This window comes from Macaca nemestrina, chromosome 4 (assembly GCF_043159975.1).
Source record: "Macaca nemestrina isolate mMacNem1 chromosome 4, mMacNem.hap1, whole genome shotgun sequence".
Classification (NCBI taxonomy): Eukaryota; Metazoa; Chordata; class Mammalia; order Primates; family Cercopithecidae; genus Macaca; species Macaca nemestrina.
In genome coordinates this window covers 185202353-185229391 of record NC_092128.1, presented here as the reverse complement: position 1 = coordinate 185229391, position 27039 = coordinate 185202353, and the positions used below count along the sequence as shown (strand labels likewise).

The 27039-nt window shown below is 54.0% G+C and overlaps 1 protein-coding gene across 2 annotated transcripts in view; it reads right to left on the bottom strand.

The window, feature by feature from the left end:
* LOC105472590 (ATP binding cassette subfamily G member 1) overlaps positions 1-27039 on the bottom strand; it is a 76366-nt gene that overhangs the window by 10700 nt on the left and 38627 nt on the right. For both annotated transcript variants that reach the window (XM_011725970.3, XM_011725971.3), the window contains exons 3-7: positions 14725-14842; positions 12433-12565; positions 8818-8868; positions 3170-3315; positions 1182-1305 (exon numbers count right to left, since the gene is read on the bottom strand). In XM_011725970.3, coding sequence (XP_011724272.1) covers positions 1182-1305; positions 3170-3315; positions 8818-8868; positions 12433-12565; positions 14725-14842 — 572 coding nt within the window. The remainder of the gene's footprint in view (positions 1-1181; positions 1306-3169; positions 3316-8817; positions 8869-12432; positions 12566-14724; positions 14843-27039) is intronic.

Below are 27039 nucleotides of genomic sequence, written 5' to 3'. Positions count from 1 at the left end.
GCTCAGCCACTTCCTCTCCTGAGAGCTTTGCATCACCCCCAAGGGTCCTATTAACATGTGAAGGGAAAGCCGTGCGTGAAAAGCCAGGGAAGAATATCGACGGCCAGGGATGATCTGATTATATTGCTTGCTTTTTATTTTTCATGCTAACCCCCTGCTCAGAAAAAATTTTGGAGCTATACACATTTTATCCCTTTGTGACTATTTTTGCTCAGACTAATATCAAAACTTAAGTTGTTTTTTTGTTGATGTTGTTTTATTTTGTTTTGTTTTTGATACAGGGTCTTGCTCTGTTGCCCAGGCTGGAGTGCAGTGGCACGATCTTGGCTCAGTGCAACCTCCACCTCCTGGGCTCGGGTGATCCTCCCACATCAGCCTCCCGAGTAGCTGGGACTGTAGGAATATGCCACCACACCTGGATAATTTTTGTACTTTTTTTTTCTTTTGTAGAGACAGGGTTTTACCATGTTGCTCAGGCTGTTCTTCAACTCCTGAGCTCAAGTGATCCGCCTACCTCAGCCTCCCAAAGTGCGGGGACTACAGGGAAGAGCCACCATGCCTGGCCAAAACCTGAGATTTATAAACCCAATGATACTGTGCAAATGCTGTAACCCGTTATTAATTCTGGAAAACAAGTGTCCCCCCCACCCTTTTTTTTTTTTTTTTTTTGAGACGGAGTCTCGCTCTGTCTCCCAGGCTGGAGTGCGGTGGCTGGATCTCAGCTCACTGCAAGCTCCACCTCCCAGGTTTACACCATCTCCTGCCTCAGCCTCCTGAGTAGCTGGGACTACAGGCGCCCGCCACCTTGCCCGGCTAGTTTTTTTGTATTTTTTAGTAGAGACGGGGTTTCACCGTGTTAGCCAGGATGATCTCGATCTCCCCCCTCCCCGCTTTTTAACAGGGGAGGTGATGAAGTTCTACAATGCCGGTGACACGGTGACACCCAGGATCCCATGACCGACCACCAGGACCGAGAGAGGACCCTGCTCAGCAACTTCCACTCCCCACGCCCTTCGCTGCATGTGGTTCCACAAGTCTCACAAAACCTGGCACTTAAACGCTCTCAAAAATGAAGACGCCCCACGAGCTAACAGAAGGCCGAGGGTACCCAGGGTTTGCTGTCATTCGGGCTGACCTGAGTGCAGCGGTGATCTGGTGGGGAGGGCCCGGGGCCCGCGTACCTGGTCGAACAGCTCGAAGAGTTTGGCGCTGGGCTGGTGGATGGTGCAGATGATGGAGCGCCCCCCTTGAGCGAGCCCTTTCATCAGCGAGACCACCTGGAAGCAGGAGGCGCTGTCCAGGCCGCTGCAAGGCAAGGGGCATCGTGAGATGTCCATGGGCGGCAGGAACAAGCACTGCTCCAGGTCCCAGGGGCCCAGGGAGCTCCTGTCCCAGAGGACTTGGCATCAGGGGCCTGTAGCTGCAGCTGCCCTGTCCCAGGCCGGGGCAGCTCTTGCTGTTTGTTTTTTGCTGCTTAGTGTCGGGGCACCCAGTGGGGCTTTGCATGTCATATTTTATTCCTGGCAAGAATGGAGGGACCCCAGTGAGCCTTCCTGCCAGAGTTTAGGACTGGGGGGGTCCCCACTCATCTGGGTGGGGGTGGGGACTTCACAACTGTCCAGGCAGAAGAGAGGTGGGGGTCCCCACTCATCTAGACGGTGGGGGGACTTCACAACTGTCCAAGCAGGACAGAGGTTTGGGGGGTCCCCACTCATCTGGGCAGAGGGGGACTTCACAACTGTCCAGGCAGGACAGAGGTGGGGGGGCCCACTCATCTGGGGATCAGGAGAATTTCACAACTGTCCAGGCACGACAGAGGTGGGGGGATTCCCCAATCATCTGGGCAGAGGGGACTTCACAACTGTCCAGGCAGGACAGAGGTTGGGGGATCCCCACTCATCTGGGCAGAGGGGACTTCACAACTGTCCAGGAAGGCAGCTGTGCCTCAGGTGGTCTAGTGCTCCACAGTCACCACCCCCCACTCCCCACCTCCCATCTATGGGGCTGGCGATGGGGGTGTCACCCCATAGAAGGCAGCCTTGGTGCAGCCCAGGTGGGCTTTACTCTGGCAGGTAATTCACTGTACAGAAGGGTCCTTGGGGGGACCTCCCTTCTCTCTTCTCCTTTCCTGGCTGCTCACATCTACTCCTGCTCCCATCCCCTCAACTCTGAAGTGACAGGCCCAGGGGACAGTGTGTGCTGGGCAGTCCCCGAGCCCGCCCGTCTCAGAGCATTCAGGGCATTCAGCTTGCAAGATGCTATTCAAGGGTTCACTGTGGTCTGTTTTCCTGAAGTATCTGACAGACACCGTGGGCTGCTGCTGTGCAGGCCCAAGAGAAGAAACAGGTGAGCCTCCCCTCCCGACCCCCAGAAGGTCACTGTCACGTTGCTGTCAAATCTAGCCGGACTTTGGAGAGGTGAGTGAGTGGCAGAAATGAGACAATGGAAAGTCTGGCTTAAGTCATTTCAGGAGCAGCCTCATTCCTGGCTGCCCATCCTCCCCGGGACAACTGAACAGGACACATGCAGGAGTCAGGCGAGCTCAGCCTATGGCCGGGGGCACCAGAGCCAGAACTCCAGAGCAGCAATTCCACAGCGGAGCCCCAAACGTAAAGGGCATCACCCAGGACAGGGGTCAGAGCGCCCGTGGGTATGGAGAGCTGGCGAGCAACCGAGGCAGGATTCTGTCCTGCAGGCATCTCTGAGCCTCTGATGTGCTAAACTGCAGGGCATTTCCAGAACACACCTGAGGACAGACCGTTTCCCAGGGCATCCCATGACCTTGGCCTTCAGAGTGGCTGAGCCATGAGGAACTTGGTGTCACAGAAAAGACATGCATCGTGAAAGGATGTTCCCCGCTGCCCCGATGACGGGGGACCCCCCCCGACCTCTGTCCTGCCTGGACAGTTGTGAAGTTCCTCCCAAAGCCATACCCCCAGGGTCAACACATGCCGTGCAGGCCCGAGCACAGGGGTGTCTCTGAGGGAGGGAGGGAGGGAGGGGGTGTAAGTCAGCTCTTCTACCCAGTGTTCCCAGATGGAAGGAGGAACCGCTGGGTGAGCTCACCCCCTCTGAGGCTACATCAGGATGTCAGGGTCACCTGGAAGAACTGCTGAATAGAGGGGATTGTTCCTGCCCCTGGACATCAGCCCAGATGCTCCTGACTTACCTGGTGGGCTCATCGAAGAACATGACTGGAGGGTTGTTCACCAGCTCCAGCGCGATGGCCAAGCGCTTGCGCTGACCACCTGACAGGCTCCCGGTCCGCGTGTTGGCACAAGACAGCAAGCCCAGCGCTGTCAGTATCTCCTTGACCTGGGGCAACAGAACCAGAGACATTGGGAGCTGCCCGCCAAAGCTCACCACCTCCACGGCCCACGCGGGAAGACCTGACGGCCGCCCTCAGCCTGCTGGACACACGGTGCCCGGTCCACATGGAGGCCGCGGAAGTCGAGCCCACCCCAGGCTGCCCAGTGCCAAGTGGGGCAGGTGCCATTTCCACATCAGCAGTCCTGATGAGGGACAGAGACTGCCCAGAGGCTCTGCACTGCCCAGAGGCTGTGCAACAGTGCTGGGGTCAGACACAAGAGCCTGCGTCCTCATCAGTCATATGGCCTCTGGCACTCTGGCAGGTGCCCAGGGCACGTTCCTCACTGCTAAGCCTAGCCCAGTGCCCCATACGGAGGAGGTGTCCAGTCAGTGGCTGATGAATGGACACATGAGAGGACGCACAATTTCTGGTGGTTTCTGCCCAGAACGAAGGGGAGGGTTGCTGTGACGGTTACTTGAAAGAGTGAATGCAGAGTGCGGGGGGCAGCATGGAGTCCGCGGGGGGCAGCATGGAGTCCGTTGGGGGGCCAACGTGGAGTGCGCGGCGGGGGGGGCAGCGTGGAGTCCACAGTGGGGCAGGGTGGAGTCCACGGGGGGCAGTGTGAAGTCCGCAGGGGCTGTTCCCAGCACTCCCGTCATCGCTGAGGTAGGCGTTAAGGGCAGGAACACAGTCACACATGCCAGGGCTCTCGGGAAGGGGGACAGAGTCACTTTTGTTCTTGTAAATAGGTTTGACTTGAAAACAAGGTCTCTGAGGTGCTGGGAAGGCAACAACACAGATCTGCAATGCCCCTCAAAGCAGTTATGACCTACGGTAGCCACACCACGGCGTGGGCTCCGGGAAGCAGGCTGCACGCCAAGACATAAGCAGGGCACTGTGCACGGAGCCCTCCCTGTCTGCTCCAGATTATTGATCCTGTATCGACCCAGGGAACACAAAGGTCAGCAGATTTCTGTGCCGGTTTGGTGTTGCTTTCAGCCCCGGCATCGTCTCAGAAGCAGGCCCTGGGTCAGCCACTGCCATCCCTGCCTCTCTACCCTGGGGACAGCCTGCCTGCAGCTCCCTCCAGCATTCACCCAGCCATTGTCCGCACCCCGCCAGGGCAGCCCTATGGTGGCCAGCCCCTGGCGGCCATAGCAAGCGGACCCTACTCCGGCAGCTCCTCTAGGGAGATGAAGTCATCCGAAGGGAGGAAGAACTCACAAGGAAGAAAATTTCCACTCTGAGCTTTTGAATTATTTATGCACGGTCAGTACAAAGTGCAGCTTTGGTGACAGAAAGAACCAGGGCATGGCTGCTGGACAGGCCGGGGCAGGTGGCAGTACAGGGTCAGCTGACCTGGGCTCCAGTCCTGTCCTGAACTTCCTTGCTGATGCCCTCACCCCAGCCCTGGTGCCTCCCCTGGATGCCTGGCTCTGAGGGCCGCCAACCCAGAAACGGCTTCTGGGAGGCTGTCTGGAAAAGGCTGGTGTGTGGGGGGCGTGCAAGGTGGGCAGGGCCCTCTTCCCGGCCGGCATCGACGGCTGGTCTTCCCGGACGAGGTCTCCAGGTCTTCTGGAACCACTGGGCGACGCTGCCGGCCGACTGAATGGCTCTGGTGCTTCCAGGCTCACTGTGGGGGCCCCACACATGCGGCACGTCTTCTCTCTCTCCACCCTCACGGAGGGGATGCTGGAAGCGGCGGCTGCCATGGGTGCCTTTCCCTCCGCACCCCTGCCCATGAGCTGGGCCCGCCCCACTTTCTCCAGTGTCCTCTCAGGAGTGATGCCACCCAGATGGGCTCTGTTTTAAAGACTAGTCAGAAAGAACTAACAATGATCTCAGTCATTTATACGTTTTTCCGTAACAAACCGACAAAAAAAATTGCAAGGCTGCTTGTAGCTCCAGCCCTGCTGGGGTTTCCCAGTGGGCGCTCCAGGGAGGGTCTCGGCAGCCCAGGCTGCTCCTGGAGACCTCACTCCTGAGGAAGTGGCCTTGCTGGAGGGCTCTGGGGGATTGAGGCGGCTTTGCTGAGGATCAAGGAAGGCCGTGAACAACACAGCAAAATTCCACGACCTTCTAGAACATTCCATTCCATTTTGTTTCCATGAGACACAGAGAACGTCGACCTAGGTGCACACTGGGGGTTGGAGGGAAGTGAGTGAAGCATGAAGTTGCTGCCGTGTTCTGAAGCAATCCTGATGGTGGGCCCGTCAGGGAGGTGTGTACCTGCACCATGGTGGGCCCGTCAGGGAGGCACCTGCACCATGGCTGAGGAACAGCTGGGTCTGCTGGTGAGAAGCATGTGCAGGATGCAGTGTGGCCTCCAGGTCCTGCGGGGAGGGCTCTCTGTGTTGTTCTATCCAGCCGAAGAGGAATCTGAGAACGGCACCAGGGGCTCACTCCTCAGGGATGATTCAGCCATGTGAGTTGATATTTTTGCCCTTGTAAACCCAGTTGAAAATAGCTGGAGGCTCTTGTCCGGGCCGTGTCTTAGGCAGGGCCCAGGCACCACGAGGACACACGCCTATGGGTGCCATCTGCCTTTGGGCCTCGTGTAGCTACTCCAGGGAGGCGCCTCCATTCTCCACCGAGATGCCGGCTTGTTCTGGGTCTTCCGGCTCTGGCAGTCCAAGGGCCTGGCTTGCTGTGTCCTTGGCATGGAGCCTGCTGAGCAGCACTCACTGTGCACCCAGCCCTCGGGGAGGGCGACTTTTGCCAGCTATGCCAGAAGAGGCTGGTGGCTGTCACCTTATGCTGCAAGGAAGCAATCCCACAGCTCCTCCCATATGGATCACATGGGCTCCATCGAGCTCATTGACCTTAAAGAATCCATTCAATTCAGGTTGCACTGCCCCAAAAGGCAGGTGAGGCCTGGTTTCCTGTCCCTACGTTATAGGCGAAGATCGGCTCGGGGCACGGCAGGCAGCGGCCCAAGGCCATCCGGTGGGTTCCAGGAGGCCAGGGCGGAGGGCTCCCCTGTGTGCTCAGCTCCGCTTCACCCCAGGGCCTCTCCGTGTTAGCAAGTCTCCCCACCCTCTGCCTCCTGCGTCTGCTCCCCCTGCCTCTGGTGTTCCCGGAGACCCTCTCCACCGTCTGCTCTGTCCTTGGGCCTTTGGTTTGGGTCAGCGAGACAGAATTCCCTCTCTCCAGCACCTCCCCCTCCAGAGCTCTTGGCTCCTCCTCCACACTGAGCATCAGTGACCACTTTCGCCGTCTCTCCTTGGAGCCCCCACAGCCGCCCCTCAGCTTGCAGGCCAGCGTCTGGAAGGGTCTTCGGGACCTTGATGGAGGGCTATCCGAGGCAAAGAGATTGGATTGTGCTTCCGACACCCTGTGAAAGCAGGGAGGCTGGGGGGTGGGAAGGAGGGCCCCAACAGGCGGTCCCAGGGGCACTGCTGTCCTCCAGGCTTCGGGAGGAGCAGCTTCTTGAGTCTCCGGATGGAAAAGCCTCTGCTTCGTGGGGTGCTGCACACTCTTGCCGGCCTCTCCTCTTGTCCTGCAGCTGATGGCAAGGAGGGCCCAGGACTGGGGGGTGGCAAAGCTGACCTCAGACAGGGAGAGTGGAGGTCGCCCTGGCTCAAGCCCAGGGCCCTGTTCTGTTGATTTGTGTTCATCTCCCATGGGAGACCGCCAAGACTCAACTGTGACTCCTGCTTTTCTCCGTGTTCTTCTGTGTGCCTGGAACTAAGGCTTTCATTTGTTAACGTTCACTGCCGTCTCAGTCAGCATGAGCTGCTGTAACGAAATCTCCCACACCGGGCAGCTTCCACAACAGAAATTCCTGTCTCAATTCTGGAGGCCAAAGTCTGAGATTGAGGGCAGCAGGGCTGGTTCCTGAGGCCCCTCTCCTGGGCTGGCAGATGCCACCTCCTCCCTGTGTCCTCACGGGGTCATCCCTTGGTGTGTGTCTGGGTTCTCTTCTCCTCTTCTTACAAGGACACAGTCAGACTGGACTGAGGCCCACCCATATGACCCCGTTTTAACTTCATTACCTCTGTAAAGACCCGATCTTCAAATACAGCCAATTCTGGGTTTCTGGGGTGTAGGCTTTAATGTATCATCTTTTTGGGGGGATTCAGGCCATAACACTCATCTTCCATAACTTGGTATAAGTAACACTCAGGCGTGGGAGGTGGTGTGTGTGTGTGGGGGGGTGTGTCTATGTTACACTGTTTAGAAAACACTGTCCAGAGAGGGCTCTCGCTTTTCAGCCTAGAAAATAAACTCACAAGGCTGGGTCTTCTGCCCCCATGAAGGGCCAGGAACACCTGTAATTTCCACATTTTCTCTCTTTTGGGCTCTGTTCATCCATTTTCTTCTCAATAGCAGAATAAAAGAATTCCACACAAAATGTTTTCTGTAGCAACAAAGAATTGTTTTCCTTCTCTCAGACACTGGGCTCTTTCTACCTGCACCGGGCATCTCACCCCCAAGCCCTGATGACATGGGCTGAATCCTGAGTTTCGAAGGGCACAGTTGCTGGGGGAGGAGGAGCATTAAGGTTATCCAGCTCTTTTTTCCATACCAAAGTGGTTTACATTTACTTAATATTAGCTATTACAGATGACAGGAGACAGGGAAAGGCTGGAAATAGAATTGCTGTGACTGTTTCTCAGCATGTTTGATTCTATCCCATCAATCACTGCATTTTATACCAGAACACAAAGGGCCATGTCGAGCCATTGGCACTAACCCAGCAAACCCCACTCTCAGCTGCCGGACTGTGGTCCTTTAAGGGTGTTAGGAGAGAAAGATAATCTTATAGAAGGGGGGTTTCCCCAAATTCCATCTCACGCTGAAAATCCCACCAGCACTCGCCACAGTGGAGAGCAGGATAGTGGCTCTCCTGTGGAGGGTGTGTGAGTCTAGGTTGCTCCTTCCTCCATGTAGCTTTCTACTGCTCCCCCTGGCTCTGCCCACCTGCACCTGTCCCTGCTCCCTGGGTTTAGGAAGCCAAAAAAAAAAAAAAAAAAAAAAAATGGCTAAAGGGATTAGAAAGCCTTCACCATCCTGGAAACATATTTATTTTCTTTTTTAAGAGGCTGGTTAATAACACGTAAGAACTAAATTTCTTCTTGCAAGTGTAGGTGGGTGGAGAGTGGTTATTTTTAAACGAATGACTAACCATCTTCATTGTTACTGTCTTATAAAAAAATCTAATATCGATCATATTAAACACTAAAAGGGGCAGCACTCTTAGTCTAACCCTGAAGCTGGCATCTTCTGGCCCCATGAGTGCCAAGGTTGTTGTCCCTCACGTTACATTCTGACTCCTGCATCTGAGAATCAAAGCCATGAACGTGTGCACCAGATCTGCCTCTTTTGGCCTCTGGCTGCCACAGGCCATAGCATTCCCTGAAATGTCACCTGTCCCACATATGGAAGGCAAGGCAAAAACAAATCAACAAAGAAAAGCCAGTGCCAAAATGCCCCGGCAGGCACACTGTCCACATGCACTTCTTGCACTTTCTGGACCACTTGTGGGCCCCGAACAACCCACTTACCATCTCCCTTCTGCCTTCATCCTTCTCCTGAAGCTTCAGATGCGCTGACACCTGCAGGGGACACGGACAACAGTGTAGAAGCAGAACAGATGGCCACCGGCAGTGTGAGCCTCATGCCCACACTGCAGGCCACGGTACAGCTAGCCAAGATGCAGCTAGCCACGGTGCCACTAGCCACGGTGCAGCTACCCACAGTGCAGCTAGCCACAGTGCAGCTAGTCACAATGCCGCTAGCCACAGTGCAGCTAGCCACGGTGCAGCTAGCCACAGTGCCACTAGCCACGGTGCAGCTACCCACAGTGCAGCTAGCCACAGTGCAGCTAGTCACAATGCCGCTAGCCACAGTGCAGCTAGACACGGTGCTGCTAGCCACAGTGCCACTAGCCACGGTGCAACTAGCCACAGTGCAGCTAGCTGATCATCATGGAAACCCAGGAGTTCTTGGCTTCCAATGCCCCCTGCTTTAATAATGGTAGGATCGCAGGAGAGCAGTCCATGTGCTATGCTTCCTGCTGTCTCAGTTGAATTCTCTGCTGTACCCAGGAGAGAAGTCAGATGTGGGCCATTCAGAGGTAAGACAGCCCCAGGCATCAGGGGCTTGGCGACCAGCCTGGGCAGAACCAGTGCTGCAAATTAGGAATTCCACAAACCGCCTGTTAAACTGCTGAGGCTTGAACTTATCCACAGGGAGAGTCTTTACAACACAGGAATTTACGAGGGCGACACACCAGGATGCCGCGTTTTGTTGTGTTTTTTGAGATCCCGTTTGCTAACACAGCACTGGGCTCCTGGCCCCGCTTGGGAAAACCTAGAGTAGATCGTCATTGTGCAGGACTGGCCTTGCTTCCACCCTCCTGCCTCCTGTGGTCATGGGCAAACATGCAGCCTCCGTTTCCTCACAGGCACAATAGTGAGGTGAAGCTCTGTCCACCCCATTAGCTAGCAAAGTTGCTGTGAGGATCAGAGGAGAGGGTGAGATGCAGGGTGGTGGAGGGGGCGGCGGGTGGCAAAGAGGTCTCAGGCCCCAGAGTTGGACCAGGTCAGGCCCGCGCTCCTGGGCAGGGCCAGCTGCCTGCCATGTGCCACTGTCTGCCATTTCTCAGTCTGCCTGGTGGTGAGGGTGAAAAGCATAAAAATGCACAACTGTGTCTGATGTGGGATTGGGACTCCGCAACAGGTGGCCAACGTCTCCTCCGTGTGAGACAGGACCTTGAGTGGTAACACGTACCATAGCCTCAAAGTATTTCTCCAGGGCCTCATGAAATTCTCAGAATCAAAATCAAACTGAATTTGATTCTGAAAATAGATCATTTCACAGCAGGTTCAGTGGCGAAGTTGGGAGAAGACAGCGGGAGTCCCTAGTCGCATGTGCGGAGAATACAGCCATTGAGCTGGGGTCCCAGCGAAGAGTCTCGAGCACATGGCCATGGGGTTCACTCAAGAACTCACTGAGAAGCCAAACTGGGGCTACCCAAGATGCAGGAGCTGCTCAGGAATCAATAGAGTGTGCATGGAGCTTGCACTTAAGGCCTACATGGAACAGTGAACATTAGGGTCAAGAAAAACTTCAAGGTTGCTTTGCAGCTGTTTGCCAACTCCTCAGAGATCCTCTGTGCCCCACCTGAACGTCCATTTGGAGGCCAGATCAACAGTCAGGGCTCCACGGGGCATACACCACCCAGGGAGGCTGGGCCCAGGGGAATGGCGTCCGCTTACCCACAGAACACACAAGACCAGGGAACATGATTGGGAACAGTCCCACAGGTTCTCCTCTTCCTGTTTCCCCACAAAGAAGCTTAGGGAGCAGATCATGTGTCTGCAAATGTAACCTGCTTCTCTTTGCTGAGTTAAGAACCCCTTGGTATTGCCCTTCACATGACACGCTGGGCAGCTGCCACCCTCAGACACCATGGGGAGAAAGCTTTGCCCAACCCAAGTCAGGAATGCCTAACCCAAGTCAGGGTCTCTCCAGGTGGAAAACGAAGGCGAACCCCCATCTACTGACCAAAGTACAGAGCAGACCAAGCTGAGGATGTCCCCCTAGGGTAGCAGGAGAGACATGAAGGCTGAGGACTCTTTTTTTGCAGCGAACAAGGAGGAAGCAGAAATGTAAACAGTCCCCCACACAAAGCCAGCCACGATTGGCAACTGGAGCTGCACGCTGATTTTCAATCTCCTCTTAATGGGAGGATTCTTATGGCTGCCTCTGCTCACAATTAGGTCCATGCAGTATCAGTACAATGAGTTAGGCCTTAAAAAAAAAAATGGTCCCCGCCGGGAGCGGTGGCTCATACCTGTAATCCCAGCACTATGGGAGGCCGAGGTGGGCAGATCACGAGGTCAGGAGTTCAAGACCAGCCTGGCCAACGTAGTGAAACCCCATCTCTACTAAAAATACAAAAATTAGCCGGGCATCGTGGTGGACACCTGTAGTCCCAGCTACGTGGGAGGCTGAGGCAGGAGAATCACTTGAACCTGGGAGGTGGAGATTGCAGTGAGCCGAGATCGTGCTACTGCATTCCAGCCTGGGTGACAGAGTGAGACTCTGTCTCAAAAAAAAAAGGGCCCTGGAAGCCCAGAGGCATGGCACTTGGCTGGGTCATGGTCTGTCCAAGGAGCACAACCAGCTATTCCAGAAACCCAGGCAGAGGATATCCCCTGGACACTTCTGTGGCCCCAAGAGGGAAAAGTATTTTTAAACTTCCCCAGATAATGGACTTATCCACAGAAGACATAAGTGAAGACACTATGGGGAGGCTTACTAGGAGTGAAAAGAAACAGTGACCAAGTTGAACTGATTAGGCACCAACTGTATGCCAGAATTCTACTCCACCTTCCCTGTATTTTTCCTTTCAATATTTACACCAACCCCTTACGGTCTTGCAGATGAGGACACTGAGGCTGTGAAGGTAAAGCAGGTGTACGGCAAGGAAGCCGAGTTGGCAATTAAAGGTGCGCCTTTGGAGGCAGACAGCTCTGGCCACGTGTGGCCATCAGCAGCCGTGTGACCCTGGGCTCCTGGCTTGACTGGGGGAAGCTCCATTTCCCATCCACTTTCTTGGGATGACCTATCTGGTGTGTGTAGAGCTATGCGCTCGGGGCCTGGGACCCAGGAGATGCTTGGCCATTGCTGGTTTCATTTTCCCACCTGGGAGGCAGGTGAGTCAGAGGAATAGACCCTTGGGGTCCTGAGCAAGGCATCAGGTGAGTGGGTGCTTGGGCCAAAGACACAGAACTTAAGGATGGCTGACAGGAAGGAGAATCCCAAGCTCTGGACTGCAGGGGAAATAGGATGGTGGCTGCCCTGGATAGGATCACCCAAGCCAGCCGGGTTAATAACCTTCTGAGAAACTTGACCCCAACCCTGCCAAACAAGGTCCATTGAACTCACAGTCTTGAGGGGTTTTGGGACGACGCTACCTGTCCCAGTAGCAAGTCTGGTGTTAGAACTCCACTAGAGGGAGGGTGCTGATCCCATGCAGGCTGTGTGGCAGAGCCCTTGGGTCCCTCGCAGCTGGGCACTTGGCCAGTGCTGTGTCTAATGTGGGGACTGGGGGCAGGTGGCAGGGGCGGAGCGGGGCGGGGCGGAGCGGGGCGGGGCGGGGTGGAGCTCACCATCATGGCTTCCTGCACAGTGAGGTGTGGCAGCAGCATGTCATCCTGCATGATGTAGCAGGACACCTTCCGGAAGCAGCGCAGGTCCCGGGGCAGGCCATTGATGAGGACGGCCCCCTTCATGCCCGTCTCCCTGCAGAGCCAAGGACAAGAGAAGCCGTCAGCCAGGCTCCTGCTCCTCCTCCACCTCCCGGAGCAGGAGAGGGCAGCCAGAGACGGGGGCTTGCCTCCCAGCATCTTCCCAGCTGAACCACTGGCCACAGGGACCCCGAGCGGCAGAAACGGACCGGACCTCGCTAGCACTGCAGCAATCAGGAGGAAGAAATTCCACAGAGAAAGCGCCCAGTGGGAAGAGAAAGCTGCACACAGCCTCTGTGGGATGGCATGTTTATACTAGGGTTAACGGCAGCACTTTCTTGACCTACCAAACAAAGATACGCAGGGATGGTCCTATACACAGCCGTGAGGTCGGGATGTACAGGCCCCGGATTTGTGGGGGTTTGTACCATTGGCTTCTGAACAATTCTGTGTGTAGCTCAGGCTGCACCCAACTGACCAAAGGCCAGACCTCTGCAGACTTCAGGCCTGGGAAGGAGCACCAGCAGAGAGGGGCCTGGACTGGTTCAGCCGAGTGCATGGCCCTTCTTCACCAGGGAGAATTCTCTCTGCTGAGCAAGCTGAGCACCTCCCGGATGCTCCCGTGAGGCGGGCAGTGCCTCACCAGGCACACTCATTCACTAGCTGGTTCATCGGCTCACTGCAGACCTACTGTGCGCCTCTGCCACCTGCCGTCGTGGGAGCATCAGTGCAGCCTGGGAGCTGGTGCATGCCACAGGCAGGCTATACACTATGCTTCTGAGGATCCAGTCGTTCCAGCCCTACCTCCTAGATGTTATGGAGAATAAAACAGACGCAAATCTATGGAGACTAATGAAAGCGTGTCTAGCTTCCAACTTTACTCAGTTTGTTACTATGACTGTGGGTCTGCAGCTGGGTCCCCTCTCTCCTCCGGGCACAGGCTGGGGTCAACTTGCTTCCCCTGGATCCCCAGGTCTGAAGGCCCTGTCCTGAGTGTTCTCCACAGGTCCGGGATGCCAAGCACCCACACAGGCTGCGAAGAGCTGTGAGTGTATTGAGGAACTGAGAAACCGCCACGCCTGCAGGAATACTCACTCCCCTCTGGCCCTGCGTCACTCTGAGAATTCAGCTTTAACCTTTAGATGTGACTGTCACAGGCAGGAATTTGCCATAAGTGAGATTTTTTCGAATCCCAATTTCCGGCATTAAGGTGTAATTCAGAAGCTCTAAGGAAAAGGGTGATATTTGCCATTTTTCCAGTAAATGAAATTGTTACTATTATTACTATTTGCCAAAGTTAGTAAATAAAACCAATCAGACATGAAAATAACTGACTTTAATAGAGCATTTTCTAAACACTTCTAAAGATTCTAATCTAAGTTTTCTAATCATTCCCAAATGGATGACATTGGACACAATGGTCGCCGACCTTCTTTGTTGTTGTTGTTGTTGTTTGTGTGTTTTTGAGATGGAGTCTCGCTCTTGTCACCCAGGCTGGAGGGCAGTGGCACGATCTCGGCTCACTGCAACCTCTGCCTCCTGGGTTCAAGTGATTCTCCTGCCTCAGCCTCCTAAATAGCTGGCACCTGCCACCACGCCCAGCTACTTTTTCTGTATTTTTAGTAGAGATGGGATTTCATCATGTTGGCCAGGCTGGTCTTGAACTCCTGACCTCAGGTGATCCACCCACTTCGGCCTCCCAGAGTGCTGCCATTACAGGTGCGAGCCACCACACCCAGCTCAAACTTCTAAACAACTAAGACCACCAAAAGCCTCAGCCAAACAGTTCTCATCCTCTTCCGAAAATGCCTTGTCTCTCTTCAACTTGCGTTCACTCCTGTTCTCTCTAAGTTCTCTGACCACCCTGACCTTGACCTTCCTACCTCTTCCTGTCCCTTTGGCTGGGCTGAGCTCATCCAGGGTGCTGCTGTGGCCACTGTGCCCAGGGACCCCTCTCTGAGTGTGGGTCTCCACCCATCACGTGGCCCTTGGCGAGTGCAACCTCTCAAGGTCACTCTCTCCCCTGGACCCAGTTTCCTTCACAGATTCCAGAGCTTTCTGATCCTAAATCCACCTTGTGCTCCGCTGGAGCCTGTGTGTACAGAGCATTCAGAGGTCACTGCCATAGACCACAGCCTGCTCCAGGTGACGGAGCTGACGGAAGGAGCTCCACTATCCCCATTGCTGGCCTGACACCCGGGCAGGGCTGCTCACCTGTATCCGGCCAGGATGTTCATTAGCGTGGACTTCCCAGCCCCGGAAGGGCCCATAATGGCCACCAGCTCACCACTATTGAACTTCCCGGAAATTCCTTTCAGAAGGGTCTTGTATCCTGCAAAAAGCAGATCATATTCATATTCGTTTCATTTTGTTTTATCTCTAATGCAGTAAATATGCAGATGTTCAAGTACACACGACTGAGGCCGAAGGCAACCTTTGACATGCACGGTAGAAAAGGCTGCATTCCAGGGAAGAACATGAACTTCGTGTCTTTTGAATTCCCTGGTCTATGTCTTCAGTTGCATTTCACGGGTTATAATAATGATGATAACCAGCACGTGTGTAATGCTTTAGCGCTTACAAAGCACTTTCCCACTCATCGTCTAGTCTGTAAGGAATCCACCATTCCTGTCTCAGAGTGAGGAAGCGATGTCCAGTGGGCCCAGGTGACTTGCCCAGGCCCTCGGCCAGTGTGAATGGAAGCCAGCTCTGGGCTGCAGCACTACCGGCTTGCTCCTCCCCCGATATGCTATGCACGTGTCTGTACTAATTAATAATTCACTGACTGCATCTACAAGTTATTTATGCTTTATATATTTATATAACTATAAATTATGTATGTATGATTTATTTAGAAATAATCAACATATAATTAAATAATCAATATATTATTAATCCCTTAATTAATAATTAAGAAAGTTTGTCATTTTGCAGCCACACCAAACTGCTTTGGAATTTCTGCCAAGTCTCCATCTCAGAGCTTTCTAAAAGGAGAAAAGCTACACATCCCAAGCAGAGCCACGTTAATTTTTTTCAGCTAGACTGTTTAAAAGTGCTGTAAATAATAAAACAAAAGCAACTGGAGGCACAGATAATGACTCCCAATCCAGGGGCACGTCTCAGTGTAGTACCAGATCAGAATCCACCGTTAAATGATCAAGAATCATGTGAATGCAACTTCAGCTCCCACGCATTTCAGGGCACCTAATGAGACGTGGGGTCCTTGACCCAATCCCATGTTTTCGACTTTCTCCTGGTCCCCAGCTGGGCACACAAGCCTGTATGTTTCCATAAGTCTGGCCCAGGGGAGTTTGCTTCCTGCTGTCTTCCTGTCTTTCGTAGATAGGACACCGGAAAATGCCAACCTGTCACCAGGTGCCGCCTTAATTTGGATGTGGAGTCCCTGAGGCCTTGTTTAGGGGAGTCGGAGAGCTGCGGAAGCCAGTCAGGAAGCTTGGGACTGCCACTCATTACAGAGAGGGCGGTTGTCGCCCCAGGGAGGGCCAGGAGAGTCATCCCAGTGGGGGTAGGGGCACAGGAAGAAAGGGCGGGGGCTGGAGAGCAGCTCAGAACTGCAGGTGAACCAGCTTGTACAACAGGACCGTGAATAACAATGCTTACAAACACACAGCACTTGAGGCCTAAACAGATGAGCAGGCTGGAGGAGGACCAGGAACCCAAAGAACAGCCCTTATGCTGAGCTACGGGTACCCCTCAGTGGACAGGCAGACGGAAGAGCTGGGGACCACAGAGATCCTTCCTCCATAGGAGCAAGCTCCCTGCACCACGGAGTACCCAGGCCCCTGGGGACTCACATGATATCACCGAGAAAGCACTATATGCTGGGTACCTGCTAATTACTGCCTCTTGTCTATTCAGGGTGGAAGTGAGGCTGCTCCCCAGCAAACCTCCCTTAGGCTGTGTCCTCTCAAAGTTACGAGCTGCCTGAAGACGCCCGGTCACTGAGCTCACCAGCAGCCATCGTCTGACCATGGCCATGCCTCAGGTTCTCAGAAGCCTCTCTCCCTCCGTCCAGGACAGGCAGGGCCCACGTCTCCTGCTGGGCACAGCCTCTGAGCTCTCACCTGTGACAGTGCCTGGGGCTGACCCGCAGGGCTGGAGTACTGGATGGTCACCCCGGCTGGAGGAAGCACACACAGGCTGCGATGACCCCCAGGACCCCAGGAACAGGACAGGGTGTGGAGGCGGGAGCATTCGGCCCTCGCATGGGAAAAGCAGGACAGGTGGTCTCAGGCTGGTCTTGCTATTGAGAACCACCAGACTGGAATTGCAAGAATATACACCAAACAGAGAGTGCACACAACTGGGGCTGCAGGCGTCCTCTCCACCTGGTCCTCATGGGGTCCAGCAGTGGACCCAAGGCCCAATTCGGGGCTGTACTTCTCTAATATTAGAAACCTGTTTTTCTTTCTTTCTTTTTTTAAAAAAGTCATGCATTTGGGATTGAAGAATCTTAAAAGTGGCTCTGGAAGCAAAGTCCAGTAAACATTAGTCTACCCTGCTGTGGGACAGCCCGGGCGCAACAGCGACCCTGTGCAGGTCTAAAAGTGAGTCCCAAGCTGAGGGGCCCAAGAAACACCAGTTAGAGGCTTCCTGTCGTAGTTGGGTTTCCTGAGTATCCAGCACACACATTCCCCTCTCTATTTATGTAAGGAAATCATCCTCCCCGCAGAGCCCTGCATTTGGTTCCTCTTATAGAAATATAAAGCGAAGATGGGACCATCCTGCCCCGCCTGCCCTACTTACCCACCCTGAGCTCTGCTCAGCCCACTTCTTGGCATAATGGACATGCGCCTGCCTCCCTGTCCCTGTGGGCTCTGGTTCACGGGGCGTGCGGTCTTCCACTGTTTTTCTGGCTGGGATAAACGCCCAGGATGATAAGTGTGGAGACTGCCAGAGCCAGGCCCACTGAAGGCCCATCAGCCCCGTGCAGGATGCCCAGGTTCGGTATTTGAAACGGCCAGATGCTAGCCCAGACCAGAGTTTAGACACAACCCAGACCAGACCAGAGCCGCAGACCAGAACAGCCAGACCAGAACTTAGAACCCAGACCAGACTCAGACAGAACTCAAATCAGACCAAGAGAGAATCCAGAGAGAACCCAGACCAGACCCAGACAGAACCCAGACCAGACCAGATAGAACCCAGACCAGATAGAACCTAGACCAGACCCAGACAGAACCCAGACCAGACCCAGACAGAACCCAGACCAGACCCAGACAGAACCCAGACAGAACCCAGACCAGACCCAGACAGAACCCAGACAGAACCCAGACCAGACCCAGACAGAACCCAGACCAGACCCAGACAGAACCCAGACCAGACCCAGAGAGAACCCAGACCAGACCCAGACAGAACCCAGACAGAACCCAGACCAGACCCAGACAGAACCCAGACCAGACCCAGACAGAACCCAGACCAGACCCAGATAGAACCCAGACCAGACCCAGATAGAACCCAGACCAGATCAGACCAGATAGAACCCAGACCAGGTCTAGAGAGAACCCAGATTAAACCTAGACAGAACCCAGACAGAACCCAGGCCAGACTAGAGCCTCAGACCAGAAACTAAATGGAACTCAGATAAAAACCGCAGACCAGAACCCATGAGAGCGCTAGGCAGGGCAGGGCTGGCCTCTGTGAGCCTGGGTGGGAGGAGGGCTCCGCTCCCCATTTATTCCACTTTAATCAGTACCTGTTTCCTCCACTTCCCTAGACTAACCCTAAAGTCTTTATCAATTGCTGGATTGTCTCTGAGCATTGCACGCTAAGAAGAAGTGATGCAGCTTAATCTCTTTTTTAAGGGAGATAAATTCATAGTTAATTAAGGCAAAAACAAGCCATAAGTTCAACCAGACTTCTCTGGGAAATGGAAAGAAATGGGAGGCGAGGGCCATCGAGAACCAGAGGAGAGAATGGGGTCTGAGCAGGGCCCCAGGCACCAGACACCTGCTCAGGAATTAATTCCCTAAGTGACACTGGCAGTCTACGTTTCTTCTTGGGACCCTAACATCAACGTCTTTGAAAACAGGGAACTGGACAAGATGGTTTCTAGTGTCTTAATTACCCTAGAAAGGAAGCAAATGCTCTATGAGCCTGTGAAAATCCTTGCTCCATAACACAAAATGTGGGAGCTTAGCAAGGGGCACAATTAGCAGTGCCCGGGGCTGTGGTCATCGCCCGAGGACAGAGATGGGAGGATGACAGAAGAGTGCTCCAGATAACGTGGTGAGGACTGTCCTTGGAGCCGCAGACCTACATGATCAGAGAGGAGCAAATCCCTTGGGATATTCCAAAGACAACCCACAGAGTCTATCTCGGCCGCTTTTACGGTTTGTTCGCTAAGATGATGCATACTTGGGAGAGACGGGGACAGAGCATGCTGGTCCTTCGGAGCTACTCACTATAAAAGGAGCAGTGGAAGCCCCGTGATCCCAGACCCTCCTAATCAGACTCACCTTGGCTGAATTTCATATTGCAATTATTTTATTTTATTTTATTTTATTTTATTTTATTTTATTTACTATGTATTTATTTTAGTTTTTAGTTTTTTTGAGACAGAGTCTCACTCTGTCACCCAGGCTGGACTGTAGTGGCACGATCTCAGCTCACTGCAAACTCCACCTCCTGGGTTCAAGCGATTCTCCTGCCTCAGCCTCCCAAGTAGCTGGGACTACAGAGTCTCACTCTGTCACCCAGGCTGGAGTGTAGTGGCGCGATCTCAGCTCACTGCAAACTCCACCTCCTGGGTTCAAGCGATTCTCCTGCCTCAGCCTCCCAAGTAGCTGGGACCACAGGTGTCCGCCACCACGCCAGGCTAATTTTTTTTGTATTTTTAGTAGAGACAAGGTTTCACTGTGTTAGCCAGGATGGTCTCAATCTCCTGACCTTATGATCCGCCCACCTCGGCCTCCCAAAGTGCTAGGATTACAGACGTGAGCCACCGCACCCAAACTCATATTGCAATTCACAAGTCCACTGTCAAAGCAAAACCAAGAGCAAGCCCACTTACCCAGGCTGAAGAGAGAAGAACCCTGTCTAGGAAGGGGAGGCCTGCAGATGAATCTCTCAAGCCACGAGGGGCAAGCTATGGCAGCACGCTAAGGGGCTGCCTTGCTAAGGGGGTGGCCAGGGCTGGCAGGACACCACTGACTGAAGAGGTGGAGAAAAATGTCTCCAGGCCATCCCAGCCTGTGGTCCTGAGCCAGCTCACAGTCCGGTGTAGTGGACCAGAGGTGCACATCTGGAAAGCCTGAGAAGGCAACAGTGGTCAGGCCGCCCTGCGGTGTGTTAGAGCTGACCTCTTTCCAGGGCTCATCCTCTCACAGCCCTGGAAGTTGGAAGTCCTCACTGGAAGTGTCCTCAGGGCCGTGCTCCCACTGAAGGTGCTAGGGGAGGACCTCCCCTGCCTCTGCCAGCTGCTGGTGCTCCAGGTGTTCCTTGACGTGTGGCTGCCTCCCTTTGATCTCTCCTCTGTCTGCACGTGGGCCTCTCCCCTGTGTGTCTGTTACTCTGTGTCCAAATTCCCATCTTCTTATCCGGACAGCTGTCATATGGGATCAGGGATCCACCCTACTTCAGCATGACCTCATCTTAACTAATGCCATCTGCAGTGACTCTGTTTCAAGTAACGCCACATTCTTAGGGAGCAGAGGTTAGAACTTCAACATATCTATTTGGGGACACAGCTCAACCCACAGCAGAGCACAATGCTAGAGAGAAAGCGCCACCCGGGGCTGTGGCACTGGATGCAGCCTCCAGGAGGAAACAGACCTGTGGGTGCCGGAATGAGGGCCGCGAGGGCCTGAGCACTCTGGACTCTGTTATCAGGGGTGCAACCCTGCCCAAGCACAGCTGCAGCTCCTAAGAACCCCTATGCGCACTTGGAAAGATGGTATGAAGCTGTCCCGTGTGGGGATGGGGGGCCAGCACGAGCGAGCGTCAACAAGCTGGCTCTGGTCCCAAGGAGCTCAGCCAAAGGGACCAAGAGGTGGGCCCCCAAAGTCCCTCACACAGTGACTCCAGAAGACGGTGGCTCCATGGAGCTTGCTCAGACCTGACTGTACTCAAGGAGAGGGGTGTGAGCCCAGGCTGGCCGGGGAGCATGGCACCCTCCCACCTACTGTCTGCCACCTCAGGCAGAAACCATGAGAGCTAGTGGCCTCAAGGCCAGAGATGGAGTCCTGGTGTTGTCAAGGCTTCCCGAGACCCAACCCTCCCTGTGCACGTGCCCCCAGTCAAGACCCTGAGAGAGCTCCCCAGAGCACACCAACCAGCACCCCAAAGAGCGCTCCTCTATCCCACCTCTCCGGGTCTTCCCCCTTCCCCCATATGGCCTTCTGTCTCCCACCTCCTTCCCTCTCTCCTCTGTCTCCCTCTCTCTCCTCTCTGTCTCTCCCTCTCTCTCTCTTTCTCCCCACCTTCTCTCTCTCACCCTTCACCTTTCCTTTGCCAGCATCCTCTGAGAAGTAGAAACCTCACCTTCCCATCTCTAAACATTCAGCCCTAGCCCAGTGCAGATACTCAAGTGTCGCTGAATGGATGGATGAATGGATGAATGGATGAACAGTTGGATGGATGGATGGATGGATGAATGGATGAACAGTTGGATGGATGGATGGATGGATGGATGGATGGATGGATGGATGGATGGTTGGATGGTTGGATGGATGGATGGATGGGCAGATGAGTGGATGGATGGATGGATGGATGGATGAATGGATGGATAGATGGACAGACAGATGAATAGATGAATGAATGGATAGCTGGATTGATAGATGGAAGGATGGAAGGATGGATGGATGGATGGATGGATGGATGAATGGATAGATGGACAGACAGATGGATGAATAGATGAATGAATGGATAGATTGACGGATGGATGGATGGATGGATGGATGGATGGATGGATGGATGGATGGACAGATGGATGGATAGATGAACAGATGTTTAAAAACCATGCAGATGAAGCATTTAGTAATGTTTAAAATTAAGTGGATACTAAAGAGTTTCCTGAGTTATCCCCTCCCTCAGAATGAGCCACTTTTAGCACATTAGAGATTCAGAGACAGCCTGTGCACACGTCCCGAATTCCAGTGATCATGAATATAAAGAGACAATGTTGGAATGAAGCTGCTCCTCCTAAAGGCCAGCTGGCCAACCCCAAACCAGGCACCCCAGATGAGCCGGGCATCCCACAGCCGCCATATGACGCACGTCGTCTTCTGCTTCTGGCTCTGTCACTGCCCTTGAGGCCCTGAGAATGTCAGTTCTGTGAGGATGTGAGCAAGACTAGCTTCTTGATTATCATGCCCCATGAGCCTAGAATGGAGCCTGCACAGTGGTTACTGGAAGGAAATGTTCATGGAGCTCACAAGACAGGAAGGGCTCTTGGCACAAGTGAACCTTGAGCAACATCCTGTCTCAGGCAACGCTGTGGCCTTGTTGTCTCTTCCTACACCTCCCTTCTGAGAGGACAGACCCCTTTGGGACCAGAGCCATCAGGCAATGTCCAGAGGCCACTGCAGGCCCAGCTGCCTGGCCCCTCCCCAGAGTGTAATGGCAGGATCAACCTACTTCAGGCATTTTTATGGGGTCACTGGCTCCCTCTGTCTTATGTTACATAAGCACAAACCCCTCCCCAGTGGACAGGACAGAAATCATCAGGAAGCCCATAGACAATGGCCATGGAAACATGCCTGCTGTGTTCACTTCTGAGTAATTATGTTTTGCTATAAACGTTGCTGAGGTGTAGAAAACACAGAGAAGTGTGCAGACCGTAAACACATAGCTTCATGTGCTTTTCCAGATCGAACACAACGGGGTCCCAGCCCCCAGATCAGAACCGGGACATGGCGGAGGGCTCCTAGGAGCTCCCTCACACCCCCTTCCTTTTGTTTCAGGGATAACTGCTTTTAAATCTAAAGTAAACCCCCAAAGGTGTTGATTTTTAAACAAAGAAATACAACTTTTCCAAAAGTAAACCCCCAAAGGTGTTGATTTTTAAACAAAGAAATACAACTTTTCCAAAACAAACAATAAAAAGGACTGTTTCCTCCCTTGGAAATGAAGGCAACATTCCTTTGCCCATGGAAAAATCAAGACACCTTTCTGAGATGGAGATTGCCCCCCAGTAATGCCATGAGCCCTGTTAGCTGCTGTGGCCGGCTTGACAGCCCGCCCCTGGGACAAGGTGATTCCGGCCTAGAAGGAATTTCAGGAAGGCACTGAATGTTTACATTTCCCACATTAGCTAACAGTGCTTCACAAAGATACCGATACCTGTCAACTGTGAAAACCTAGGAAGAGTCACGGGACACAGCAGCATCGCTGGGGGCTGGGAGACTTTTCCTCTGCAGAAATGTGCCCTTGAAGAAGGCACACGCAGGGCCAGCCCAGTCCCCAGGCAGAGGCCATGAGTCACAGAATGGGCCTTGCCAGGCCAGAGTTCACTGGGGTGGGCACGGTGCCAGCCTTGCTCCTGTCACTCTGCTTAGGCCTCACAGCAGCGAGTGCTGCATCCTTCTCCATCTTTTACAGGTGACATACAAGGGCTTGGAGAGGGTTAATGACCTGCCCAAGGCCATGCGGTAGGTCAGCAGAGGATCCAAGATTCCAACCCCTTCTGCCAAACCCGGAGGCGGCTCTTGCGCCCGGGGCCACGAGTGCCTTTGCCAGGCCCCGCAGAGCGGTTCCCGGCCCTTCCCCTCCTCTCTCCCTCCTCCTCCGAGTGGGCACGTTCCCATTGAATCAATAGGGTCAGCTCAATCCAGAATTGTGCATTTAGTCTGATATCGCAAGAAATATTGAACAGAGGATGAGAAGGAATTTCAGGCCTTTCCCCTCATAAAGAAGAAACCCCGTGGGTCACCTGAGGCTAAGAACACCGCTCAGGTGTGGGCAGGGTAGCTCACAGCGCTGATGCAGTGAGACGCTCTGAAAGCTACGGCCATAAGAACTCCTATGCCCATTCAAAGAGATCTTCACTTGTGCAACTGACCTTTATCTTTCAATTTATGTTTCATTCCACAAAACATCCTCCGAAAAAAGGAGAATTCTTGCCAGGGCGTGGGAAAGTCTCCTGTCCTTCAGGGAGGACTCGAGCCCTGTTTACACGAAGGACTCCTTGCAGCCCCTGCTAGGAAGCATGCTTCCCCAAGCCAAATGCATGCTCCCCAGACCTTCGTGTGAGAAACACCTCTCCTGCCACCTGCCCAGCAATCAAGGGATCTGAGCCCCTTGGGAACCATTAGGTCCCCAGTCCTGGTTACCTGCAGAAAATAATAAGCAAGTGACTGGCTCACTCAGGTTTCACTGAACGAGCTGCGGTTTGGAAAGGGGCCTGCTGCTTCTCGAGAGACCCTGGGGGAGATTGGTCATTGCGTTTTGTTTCCCAGCAGCACCGACAAAGGCGTGTTGTCCACCTGCCCTGGGCTGGGCTGGGACCAGGTGAAGTGGGCGCCCGCAGAGAATCAGGGCCTTGTTTTGTGGTTGTCCAAATGTCAAATGTCACTCTGATAGCTCAGCGTTCTGACCTCTCCGCGAGTTAAGTACGCCATAAACATAACTGTGGATAAACAGCAGGGACAAGAGGCCATCCTGTGTTTACGGAGCTCTGCAGCCGAGGTCGCAGCGTGTTTCGCCATCCTTGTCTTGTTCACTCACCCGCCAGCTTCCCGAGGGGACCGGGCCAGGGAGGACATTCTTCTTCCAAGCCAGGGTGAGGCAATGCGTCTCCTCACAAGCGGGCGGTCCCTGATATACAGAGGGACACTCGGGGTTTCAGTGGAGAGAGGGGGCGGGGAGCTGCCCAAGCTTCCCCCAGGCGCCCGTGGATTCTGTGCCCCTTCAGCCAGGCCAGGGAGTCTGCAATAGAGTTTCCTATCCTGCCCGTCTGTTTTCTCAGGAGTCATCCTCTCTCATGGGAGAAGACACCATGCAGACAGTACTGTTCCCACCGGCCGCTCCCATCGCCCCACGTCCAGGAGGTCAGCTTTCCAACCGCAAACATCAAAACACTGTCACCCTGGCCTGAGCACAGCAGGGGATCTGAAATCCCCTCACAAATGGCTGTGTTTAGTAAACATGCAGCCAGTGGGACTCCAGAGCTGCCCGGGTGGCAGGGCAGGGGGCAAGAGCACTCCTGTACTAGAAGAAGAAAGATGGCAGCAAACAGGAGAGAGGGAGGCGCACAGCTGTGGGGCTGTGGGGAAAAGTGGGTAGCTCATGGGGGAACAGAGGTGGGGTTTGCTTTCTGGGTCCTTGTTCAGTTTCTGGGATGCCTCTATTTTCTTTCCTTCCTGCTAAAGGATATTTTCCTCTCCTTGGCTCCTGGGCAGCAGCTGGGTGGGGCTGAGTGCAAAGACTGAGAGGGGAAGTGAGAAGTCCATCCTGCTCCACTGTGACCTCTAATGCCACCAGCTGGTGTGTGTTTGGTGGAGGGGGTCACTGGGGAGTTCAGGCCCTCTGACAGGGCTCCTCTCCTCCTTAAATAACATGGTTTCAGATACTCTGGTGAGCGCTTTTGAAAATCTTTTCAACTGCAAAAGAACCCAAACAAAATCCTGCAGAGGGAATGCTGGGAAGGAAGACTCAGCCACATTCAGGCTCCCCGTTTCCACAGGTGATGAGCCCCCGGCAGGAACAGCAGCGTCACAGTCTCAGCATCTCAGGACCCCTCCAGAGGGGCCCTGGCCCCAGCCTGGCCACCATTCAGCCCCGTGGTGGAAGCTGGGTCCTAGAAACACCCAGCGCCCAATGCCACCTGCTGGGTTGAAGTGAGCATCTACTCTGAATGCCTTTAGGGCCCTGTGGCCAGTTTCACTCGAGAAGCAACACAACGCATCCTCACCTTCCTCCGTGGGATCGCCAGGAAAACCCCAACCATAGGCCCTTCCTACCCCATGAGCCGCTGACAAGACTTTGCCACTGATAGAGACCACCCCCAGGTGATGGGGCCCTCCCTGGACTTGGGCTGACCACATGTAGGATGCTGCACTGCCCTGAAGAAGCCAGCAGGAAAGGGTAAGACCAGGTCAACACCACGGTCCAACCCACCACTGCTGAGCTTCAGGGCCGCTCAAGCGTGGGAGGAACATATGGGGGGTCTTCTTTCTCCTGCTGTGCCCCTTTGCCATAGACCTCTCTCTCCCCTGCTCTCTTCCTTTCTTCCATCCAAAGGGAGGAGGCAATGGGCTAACGAGAAAACACCGCAACTCTGCCTTTTCCTAAACTGTGAACTGCGGCAAGTGGCAAATCCGTGAGCTGCTTGCCCTCAGGTAAACACCCATCACCGAGTAACTGCGTGGATTAAATGCACATGCAAATGCCCACTGGGTTACAAACACACGGCTCTAGCAATCCTGCCAGTTTTTATCAAATGAGTGGCACTTAGGAAATAAGGTAATGGCCAGCTCCTCAGAAGCAATGCCACTCGATTTGCCTCCGTAGTCTGAGGGCCCACAGGACGACTCCAGACAGGGAGCCTCAGTCAATGCACCTTGAGTGGACGGTTGGATGGGGGCATGATGACAAGGATTGAGCCCTCTAGGCCAGACATCGGACCCTTTTTCCCTAAAGAGCCGAATCGCAGATATTTTAGGTTTTGCAGGACACACCATCTGTCATAACCACTGAGCTCTCCAGTTTAGCAGACGCTAAAGCAGCCATGTGCATGTGCATGGCGGTGGCTACTGCAACGAAACTTCACTTACAAACTCAAGCAGAGCACAGATCTCGTCTCCAGGCTGTGTTTTGCTGACTCTGCCCCAGAACTCTGGAGCTGAGCCCAGCACCAGCGACATCTGGGAACGTGATGTCGTCTCTCTCACACCAAGTCATGTCTCCCAGGTAGGGGCACGTGCAAGGTGGAAGAAAACCCAGCTAAGGCTGGGGATGCACCCTGTGCTCTTGGGGGAAGACAGGGTATGAGAACAGGACAACTGAGGTGGGTCTGAGAGAAAGGCAAACTTGGATCACCACCAGGAACAAGGGAAAGGACTGATTATGCCCTCAAGGAGCTCTGAATCCTACGGTTCTCCAGAATTCTGGAGTGAACGATTCAAACTCCCCTCACATGAGAAGGTTGATTTGTCAGCTGATAAAGAAAGCTCTGGAGCAGCTCTCTCCCGGGTGCTCCTAGACACCCACTGTGCCCTCCTAATTAGGGAACAAAGCTGCTGCTGGGGTTACCACCCAGAGCTGCAGCCCTCAGAGCCACCTGCAGGGGGAAGCCCTCATCCCGAGTCTTAGAGCAGCTGCCAGCAGGCGCCCTGTTCCCCTGAGAGGCAGAAGAAGGCTGACCTTGGCTGTTCTCTAGTAGAATGCTCTAGAGAAGACTAATGGAGGGATGGATGGAGAGGGTGATGGAGTGGACGGATGGAGGGATGGATGGACGGATAGATGGAGGGATGGATGGAGAGGGTGATGGAGTGGACGGATGGAGGGATGGATGGACGGATAGATGGAGGGATGGATGGAGAGGCTGATGGAGTGGACGGATGGAGGGAT